General features: G+C 40.1%; 1 protein-coding gene across 2 annotated transcripts in view; it reads left to right on the forward strand.

Moving 5' to 3' along the window:
• Positions 1-10,594, forward strand: part of LOC126234751 (transmembrane protein 181) — a 236,396-nt gene that overhangs the window by 215,422 nt on the left and 10,380 nt on the right. For both annotated transcript variants that reach the window (XM_049943498.1, XM_049943499.1), the window contains one exon: positions 1,651-1,800. In XM_049943498.1, coding sequence (XP_049799455.1) covers positions 1,651-1,800 — 150 coding nt within the window. The remainder of the gene's footprint in view (positions 1-1,650; positions 1,801-10,594) is intronic.

Consider the following 10,594-nt stretch of genomic DNA (forward strand, 5'->3'; position numbering starts at 1 on the left):
TATATATATATATATATATCTGTCAAAGCCCTTGCAATCTCACTTCTAGTAGGGACACAATATTGTACTTAAACTTCCTGATATCTTCAACTGTTTCTTTCGTTTTTCTGTACTTCATCATTTTTTGTATATTCCACATTGCTATTGCCAAATCTGTTGTCCATTTCCTTTGCCGAAGTCATTTCTGTACATTCCAAGGCTCCCATTGTGCTTCTGTAATATGACACTTTTACATTGTGGCTTTATCGGCCCCCCACCCAGTGTCCGTGCTGGAGGACTTGGATATTTTTATTGTTTATTCCTCTAGGAACTTTGAATTTTCTACACCTTTTGAGCTCTCCTATCCAGTAATGTGGGACACACTTTGTCTGGCTCCTCTGCTGAGGCCTGTCTGGCTTGGGACGCCCTGCCGGTAGCTAAGCTGCTGTTGGCGTAGCCCTCAGCTTCTTTGAAGTACACAAACTCTGTTGCTTGACAATGAAAGTGTCTTTGAAAAGGTGGTGTCCCATGGGAGGGGTGTGAACAAACACTGTGATTTATTGTTATGTCCTTTATAAAGTTAACCTAAAGTTCATCTTTAATTATTGAGAAGTAAGTTGTGTCTGAAAGGTTTCTTTTCCAATAATATGAGTTGGTTGTAGAAGCCAAAATTGTCATTGAAAGTACATGGAAATAACTGCCTTAATGCTCCCACTTCAGAGTATTGTATGGTTTATAAAATGCGATATTAAACCATAATGTTTCTGTATTATCAAACACATTGCTAATGAGAGAAACTTGACTTCATTGTCTGTTTTACTCAAGATATCAGTGTTGTCAACGGAATTCAGTGTCAGAGGTTGAAAACTTTCTTTTAGTTAGAAGCACTGTGTGAGCTTTCATATAGTTTCTGCTGTACTAAACAGCATATACGTATAAAACAGTCATACCAAACTTTCATGGTACCGGTACATGTTTGATGTGAAATTCAATCACAACAGTTCTGTAGAGTGATTTTAATACTCTGTGCCCTTGCAAAACTAGGAGAATTGTCTCAGGTGTTCAACATTTCAGTTTCATCACATGATAACCATTTCAAAAATAGCTGAAAAAATAGAAGATTCAGTATTAAGAGTTACTGGGCTTATGTGAAGAAAATTGCATAAAATTAATGTATTGGCAACAATTAGTGGGTTATAGAAGAGAAGTATATTTTATTCACAGCAAGAATTACAATTTCCTATTCACCATATAGCAGAGATCCTGAGTCGCAGAGAGGCACAACAAAAAGACTTCCAAATAAAGCTTTCGCCGGTAAGGCTTTCGTCAAAAATAGACCACACACACACACACACACACACACACACACACACACACACACACACACACACACACACAAAAGCAAATGCAGCTCACACACACACATGACGGCAGTCTAAGGCAACTGTGGCTTACAGGCTGAAAGCTGTGTTTAGAACAGTCTTTTTGTTGTGCCTATCTGTGACTCAGAATCTCCGCTATATGGTGAGTCAAAGCTTTCCTTTTCATAATATTGTCACATGCCATCCTGGATTTTCCATTGTTTAATGTTTTATTCATTAATTCACAGTTCGCAGTCTGTAAGTGTTTTTATGTTATGATATTCTTTTGAAAATGGGCTTGTTTTTGCAGAATGAACGACGACTTCTAACATTCTATTTTCCAAAAATGGTAATAGTTGGTATGTTGTGGTTCTCAGCCATTACTATGGCCACGTGGCAAAAGATAAATGAAGTACAAGATCCAACGTACAGTTACAAGTTGGACACTAGCCACTTTTATGTGAGTATTCCTGCATTCTGCTGGTCGATAGTTTTGTAACTGTATATTTTCATTCACCATAAGACTTCTCTAATCAGTACATATAATTAAACTTTTGATACTAGGGAAAGTCAACTGCAACTGTTTACAGTGCAGTTAGCTGTGTTTCCTTATTCGTTCCATTTGTAGCTCTGTTGCTATATGTCTCTATATGTCTCAAATTAGAGGTGTTAGAAAGAAAATTCTGTCACATCAGCAAATTCAACAGTACGGCTTTGTATGTATGTGGTACTGTCAGCTGATGAATTGTCAGTGGTGTCAATTGCAGACTGGATGAACAAGGCATAAGGTTTGTGCCTGTTTGATAACAGCCACATGCTAAATGCATGTGTCACTATGGTGTATGAGAAAGGGTTGCCAGAGTATATGACACACATGGAAGAGTACAAATGAATTGGTGATCACAGAGACTTCAGTAGTCCGTTTTCTAAATTTTCCAGGAGAACAAAGAACTGTATATTGCTTCCAAATTGAGAACAAGTGTCATGATATTTTTTACTAGCTCAGCGCACTTGGTACTTTGCTGATGTAAAATATATGGCGTACACAGATTTTATTTTATTTTATTTTTTTAACTGGGTTTTCAAGTTCCTTTCATGTTGCAACACTTTCTTTATATCTAACCAAGAAACAAAATATCAATTTTCATAGATTTAGCTTTAAAAATTTTTTAATATATCAAAATATTTCCTTAAAAATTTTCGTCCACTATTTCCCCCATTAGTGGTCGAATTTCCATAACCATAAACAGTGAAATAAATTTTTTTTTATTTCTAGCAGAGAAAGTAAATACAAATTTTCATAGGTTTACCTTTGAAAACACTTTCATCGTGAAATAATTTCGTAGAACTTTCCTTCCCTTTCCTTTCCTTAGGGGTAGAATTTCGAAAAATCACTTCTTAAATGACACCTTCGCTATTAGATCAACACCCTCTCCAAATATCAAGTGACTATCTGTAGCGGTTTGGACAGGGCGATGATGTGTCAGTAGGTCAAGACATTGCCTCTATGTATTTGTATAGATATATGCATCTTATATACAAGGGGTATCCGGAAAGTAAATTCTGATCGGCGGTGAAATGGAAACCAGAGTGAAAATCAAATATGTTTTATTTGCAACAGTAAGCTACAATTTCCAGATATTTGTCTACATAATCACCCCTCTAACTGAGACATTTGTTATAGCATTGTACCAACTTTCCAATACCCTCATCATAGAAATCCATGTATGTGCCAGAATGTTGTCTTCATAGCCAGTGGTTCATGAAAACAGATGAAACTCAGAGGGGGCCAATTACGGGCTGTATTGTGGGTGATCAAACACTTCCCATCGAAAAATGCTGCGGAAGCATCTTCATTGCTCCTACAGAATTATCTTGAAGAAGGAAACATGTGACATTTATGTTATATGGGCTGCATAGCTTCAGGTGAAATCTTATCAGGCCCTCGTACTTGGTGGGAGATACTATTTTCTTGGCACCTTCATGTGCTCACTGTGCAATCATAACTGAAAAGAGTGACATGATGTGATAGACTGGCATACTAGAGACACTGCCCATCACATCTGTGCAAAGTTTCATTGGATTTTTACACTGGTTTCCATTCTGCGATCAATCGGAACTTCCTTTCCAAACAGCCCTCATAGAAAAATACAATGGCGTGAGTAACTTCTCAATTTGGTTTCAGTTGCAGTTTCCAAAAGTAATTATTCAGAAAAACCTTACATTGTGTCTGCACTAAGTGAATAATGCTTGAATGAATTTAAAGAAAAAAATATTGTATTTACAGGACATAAATATTTTATAATCAAAGTTAATGGAACTCATTCAGCCATATTTCCTAGATGAAAAACAAACATGGAAACATTACAAAACACATGACATTTTCAGCACTTTTTTAAAAATACATGTTGTAAATACAATGCCATACAAAACAGCACACTAGAATTTTTTTTTTTCTGAAGACAAGCAATAAAATCTAGTGAAATCCTGTTGTATAGCTGGGTTCTGTGTGGGACATGGTAGCCGATGCACAGTAACCAATTTTCATCCAAAGTGCTGGGTGAGTTCATTCGTTTTTTCAGAAGGGGAAACTGACAAGTTCACAATCTTTTGGCCGGTTGGCGATGAAAGAATCATGGCACACACCCTGCAATATTTCTCAAACAATTTTATGGAAACTATTTGGTAAAAATATTTCATTTTTGCCTTACTTATTTGTCAGGTTCATAACGATATAACCACCAATTCATTAATGGTCATAGTTTTTTACATGGACGTAAGACACTGCAAGACATATGAAAAAGTTTGCAATGAAAATTAGGGATTACAATTATTTTGGGTTGGTTGTGTATTATATAATATACACATCAAAAGAAGTTTTCCATCAACCCAGTTCCCAGAACTCCTGAAGATAGATGTTGACTGTGGATACTGTCACTAAACCTGCCCAAAGATGTAAACAACTATACATGAGCAGTGCCTATTAGACAGAGAGGTTCCGACAGCTGATCAGTTCCAGTCATTACACAGGAAGGAGGTGCATGGTTCGTGTTGTCTTTAAACATGCCTAGATGGTCAATACCAAGGTTCGATCGTGTCCGCATTGTTACTTCGTGTCAGGAAGGGCTCTCAACAAGGGAAGTGACCAGGCATCTCGGAGTGAACCAAAGCCGATGTTGTTCAGACATGGAGGAAACTCAGAGAGACAGGAACTGCAGTGGATGACCACTACCTACGGATTATGACTCGGAGGAATGCTGACAGCAATGCCACCTTGTTGAATAATGCTTTTTGTGCAGCCACAGGATGTGGTGTTACAACACAAACAGTGCGCAGTAGGCTGCATGATGCGCAACTTCACTCACGACGTCCATGGCGAAGTCCATCTTTGCAACCACTACACCATGCAGTGCGGTACAGCTGGGCCCAACAACATGCTGAATGAAACGCTCAGGAAGGCATCACGTTCTCTTCATTGATGAGTGTCACATATGCCTTCAACCAGACAATCATCGGAGATGTGTTTGGAGGCAAGCCGGTCAGGCTCAATGCCTTAGACACACTGTCCAGTGAGTGCAGCAAGGTGGAGGTCCCTGCTGTTTTGGGGTGGCATTTTGCAGGGTTGACGTACACCGCTGGTGGTCATGGAAGGTGCCGTAATGGCTGTAAAATACGTGAATGCCATCCTCTGACTGATAGTGCAACCATATAGGCAGCATATTGGCGAGACATCTGTCTTCATGGATGAAAATTTGTGCCCCCATTGTGCACATCTTGTAAATGACATCCTTCAGGATAACAACATCGCTCGACTAGAGTGGCCAGCATGTTCTCCAGACATGAACCCTATCAAACATGCCTGGGATAGATTGAAAAGGGCTGTTTATGGATGGTGTAACCCACCAACCACTCTGAGGGATCTATGACGAATCACCGTTGAGGAGTGGGACAATCTGGACCAACAGTGCCTTGATGAACTTGTGGATAGTATGCCACAACGAATTCAGGCCTGCATCATTGCAAGAGGACTTGCTACTGGGTATTAGAGATACCGGTGTGTACAGCAATCTGGACCACCACCTCTGTCTCTGTATTGTGTTACAACATGCACTGTGTGGTTTTCATGAGGAGTAAATAGGGTGGAAATGATGTTAATGTTGTCCCTATTCCAATTTTCTGTACAGGTTCTGGAACTCTTGGAACTGATGTGATGCAAAACATTTTTTGATGTATGTATATTGTTGCATTTTAAATTTAGCTCAGCTTTTTTTTTAGGCTTTGGTGAAGGTCTCAATTCATCACCAGTCTCGAGAAAGTTGACCTGATGTAGCATACTCATTTGTGATCACGCTGATGCCTGTGATAAAACCAGAGTGAAATGTCCGTAATATCCTACCCCATATTTCATAAGTAATAAGAGATATCTAAAAGAGATTTTGGCAAATGATAGTACACAAAGAGGAGAGTATTTTGCCATATGTTTATTATGCAAAAATTCATTGTGTGCCATGCTATTCGACTAACTACAGACTTTCAATGAAAGGATTTAATTTTTAAGGGCAACCAATAGCTGGTGAAATGAGAAAATCTGTGGGTTTGGGAACAGCATGATTGAAGACATTATATGTTATTTTTGTACAGAGGTGTGCTTTTCCTCAGTTCCTCATTTAATAAACTAATAAATCATTGTCTCAAAATTCTCTCACAATTGTGTCTGAACAATATGTTAGTGATGTGACAGCAAGAGAACTGTATAGGTTTTACTCAAAATTTGCCACTCAGGATGCTTCTCTGAAAGTTACAAATGATTAATAGGCCAAGCATAAATAAACTGCTGCATGTTCAGTGGAATTCTTTTTAGATACTAACCAAAGCATACCACCCCTTCTACATCCAGATTGTGCACTACCTTGGCCCACATACCACTCTCCTCTCCCTCCATGCAAGTATGTAATATTTACAAAAAATGTGAGCTTCAGTTTAGAATGGCAATTCCCATCCAGCACTTGACATTTTTCCTACAGTGCTTGACCCTAATCCCCACCACTATAGCTGTCCCCACACATGCCCTGCTGACTGCACATCTGCCAGCCATGGTATTTTGTGCGGAGTGTACAGAGTGTTTCAGCAGGAACAGTATATGCTTTAGGAGGTGGTAATATAGACGACTTTTACTGAAACACTCTATGTAACATTTGTCCAGTTTTCGTTGGTTACAGAGATAAATTTGAATTTTGTATGTTGATATGCCAGTTGCTTTGTGTTTATTTGTGACTGTCATTTTTGTTTTGATTTTGAAGTTGTGCTGGTGTTTACATAATTGGATTTTTCAACTTTAATTATGATTGAGATCTGTTGACCAATTCTACTGTATTAAGTATTCTATACATATTTACAGATGCTGAGTTTGCTGATATGGTATTTGTGTATGGGTTTTGAAATGGAAACACTGGTGCTGTTTGTAGAGAATACAGTAGATGATTTCCTAACTGCAGCATACCCAATTAAGAGTGTTTATTCATGTTTTCACTACACTGTGTGGAACTGGTGCAATGCCCAGGAGTCATCTGAAGGTGCAAATTAACATTGTGTGGTAGAATGTGGTCCTTTAACAAGCACAGATTGAATTTTTACATGTACTGGTGTTCCACATAAGTTCTCTCTCTCAACATATCCTGAACTCTTGCATTCTGGCTTCAGCTTCTGCTAACCTGTTCCCACTGCCTCCCTTTTCCTTTTCCTTTCTCTCGTTTGTCCACACCACCCCTTCTACATCCAGATTGTGCACTACCTTGGCCCACACACCACTCTTACCTCCCTCCAATGTGCCCCCCCTCTCTCTCTCTCTCTGCCTCCCTCCTTCCTCCCCCTTCCCCCTCCCCATTCTGCTCCCCCTCACTTTCCCCCATCCCTCTCTCATCCTACAGAACTTTTTGCTTTAATCTTTTCATCTTCTACAGCCAGGGAGTCATTTGACAAAAAACCTACCTCTTTCTCACTGTCATCTCCTTGCCTCCTTCCTTACCTTCCCCACCCCCAACACTTCAAGCAGCTGCTTTCAGTAATTGGGTATCAATAATCAGTCTTTCTGTAGCCAGGTAGTGTTCATTTCAGTGTCTGTGTAATTGTTTGTGTGAATATGTGTAAATTGGTTAGAAAAATAGCTTGTGCTCAAAAGTTAGTGTAAATGCTGTTTTCTGTTACATGTTTTTGTGCTCCATGCATCAGTCTGCAATAGGTGGGTGGTTGCCTTTTCCTTGTTGTATGTATTGCTCCATCCAGGTATTTCCATTATTATCATACATGGACAGACATTGCATGTGGGCATCCTGTATCCTTATTATTTAGAGTGGATTCAACACCTCCGAGGAGAAGATGAAGGTATGCAACTGAAATTTTGTCATTGGTTAGTTGCAAATCGCTGCGGAATTCCATTAATATCCTTTATTAGTGATGTAGCACTCATTTGTGAAAGAAACTGTAATACTTGTAACTAATACTGGTGGTCCACCAAAAACCCACTGTGTTTTGTGGAGAAACATTATCAAGAATCCTTTGTGAATGTATGGTGTGGTATGCTAGACAGTTGTGTTGCTACCCCATTATTTAACAATATTAGAGAAGGAAAGTTGCTACTCACCATATAGTGGAGATGCTGAGTTGCGATAGGCAAGAGATTCACACAATTATAGCTTTTGGCCATTAAGGCCTTTGTCAGCCATTGACACACACACACACACACACACACACACACACACACACACACACACACACACACACACGCAACTTGCACACACGTCTGCAGTCTCAGACAACTGAAACCACACTGTGAGCAGCAGCAGCAGTGCATGATGGGAGTGGTGACTGGGTGGGGGTAAGGAGGAGGCTGGGGCGGGGAGAGGGAGGGATAGTATGGTGGGGGTGGTGGACAGTGAAATGCTGCAGTTTAGACGAAGGGCTGGAGAGAAGGTGGGGAGGGGGAGGGAGTAAGTAGCGAAAAGGAGAGAAATAAAAACAAATGAAAAGACTGGGTGTGGCAGTGAAATGACAGCTGTGTAGTGCCGGAATGGGAACAGGGAGGGGGTCGGATGGGTGAGGACAGTGACTAACGAAGGTTGAAGCCGGGAGGGTTATGGGAACATAGGATGTATTGCAGGGAAAGTTCCCATCTGTGCAGTTCAGAAAAGCTAGTGTTGGTGTGAAGGATCCATATGACACAGGTTGTGAAGCCGTCATTGAGATGAGGGATATCATGTTTGGCAGCATGTTCGGCAACAGGGTGGGCCACTTTGGCCACAGTTTGTCATTGGCCATTCGTGCGAACAGTCAGCTTGTTGGTTGTCATGTCTACATAGGATGCAGCACAGTGGTTGCAGCTTAGCTTGTAAATCACATGACAGGTTTCACAGGTAGCCCTGCCTTTGATGGGAGTGACTGAACTGGAGTAGGTGGAGGTGGAGGATGTACGGGACAGGTCTTGCATCTAGGTCTATTACAGGGGTACGAGCCACGACGTAAGGGCTCGAGAACAGAGGTCGTGTAAGGGTGGACAAGTATATTTTGTAGGCTCGGTGGACGGCGGAATACCACTGTAGGGAGGGTGGGAAGGATAGTGGGCAGGACATTTCTCATTTCAGGGCACGACGAGATTTAATCGAAACCCTGGCAGAGAATGTAATTCAGTTGCTCCAGTCCCAGATGGTACTGAGTTACTGTCCGCCACCCCCACCATAGTATCCCTCCCTGCCCCAGCCTCCTCCTTACCCCCATCCAGTTGCCACTCCCATCATGCACTGCTGCTGCTGCTCGCAGTGTGGCTTCAGTTGTCTGAGACTGCAGACATGTGTGCAAGTTGCGTTTTTGTGTGTGTGTGTGTGTGTGTGTGTGTGTGTGTGTGTGTGTGTGTGTGTGTGTCTGTTGCTGACAAAGGCCTTAATGGCCAAAAGCTATAATTGTGTGACACTTTTTGCGAACAGGATCTCTGCTATATGGTGAGCAACAACTTTCCTTCTCTAATATTGTTACATCCATCCTGGGTTTTCCATAGTTTGATTTTTACCCCATTATTTGAAATTTCTTGAGAATGGGCTTCTAGCATTATTAGAAGAGGTTTCTTTCATGCAAAAGACGGATATGTTTTTCCAGCTTAGAATTTTTATTTGAACTAATCTACACTACCACCTAAAATATTTACTATACTTTCTGAAACATCCAATATATTAATACTGAAGAGCCCCAGAAGGGCAAGTTGAGAGCTGGGAAGTTACATGAAATCATCAGTAAATTTGTTGACAGTTTCAAGTTCCCTCCATTGTGAATCATATTGAAAGTCCATCTATTTACTAGGCAAAAATTTAACTTTCTGTTGGGCTACAATAGTCTTTCCGAGTGATTTGTGACTAAAGGACTTTCTACAAGTTATCAAAATCCAAATTATCGGGATTCAAATTATGACAGTTGAAACTAAGCACATGGATATTTAAGTATGGCTACATACTGTTCTGGAACATACAAATGGTCATGTTTCTTGATTTTTTTTTCTTTATTATACCTAAATCTCAACCATTGGGAAGAAAGAAATGGCATTTAATGAAAAAATAATGCATCACTTTTTTGAAGCATCTCTTCTTTGGCACACCCTCAGTGCTACTTTCACTGGAACTACTTATGAAATTTCTTCAGGAAACAGCACAGTCTTTGGAAGTGGATATAATGAGAACACATTTTTGTAAGCTCATCCTGTGTCAAAACTGAACACAGATGCATAGTACCATGCCACATCATTGTGATTCCATCTAACGATTGGAACAAAAACCATATGAGTTGCTCTCTGACATTATTTCTGTAATAGTTGAAGGCTTCAATGTCCCAGTATCTCCAAATGAGGCAGTTTATGTTGACTCCAGACAAGTCCATCAATGCTATAAAATGTGTATAAAAAATTCTGGACTAGACGTGGTTTCTGGAATCATCAATCCAAAAGTAAAATAGTTGACCAACAGTCCAATTCTGAATGTACTGCAAATACTGCAGCTGTACCCCTTCCATGCCACAAATTCAGCTCACTTTTGACCTCCTACCATGTTTAGCTGATAATTACTGCAGTAATGTGTGGGAGTGGACATCAGTTTCACACACATGTAGCTTTCACTAATGAAGCCTTTCATTAAACAGCCCAAATAACTTGTTTGGGATTATGTAAATTTTAATGCCACAGTTATAAGACCATGAGCAATGATATGCATTGTGAACAG

Source organism: Schistocerca nitens, chromosome 2, assembly GCF_023898315.1.
Source record: "Schistocerca nitens isolate TAMUIC-IGC-003100 chromosome 2, iqSchNite1.1, whole genome shotgun sequence".
Taxonomy (NCBI): domain Eukaryota; kingdom Metazoa; phylum Arthropoda; class Insecta; order Orthoptera; family Acrididae; genus Schistocerca; species Schistocerca nitens.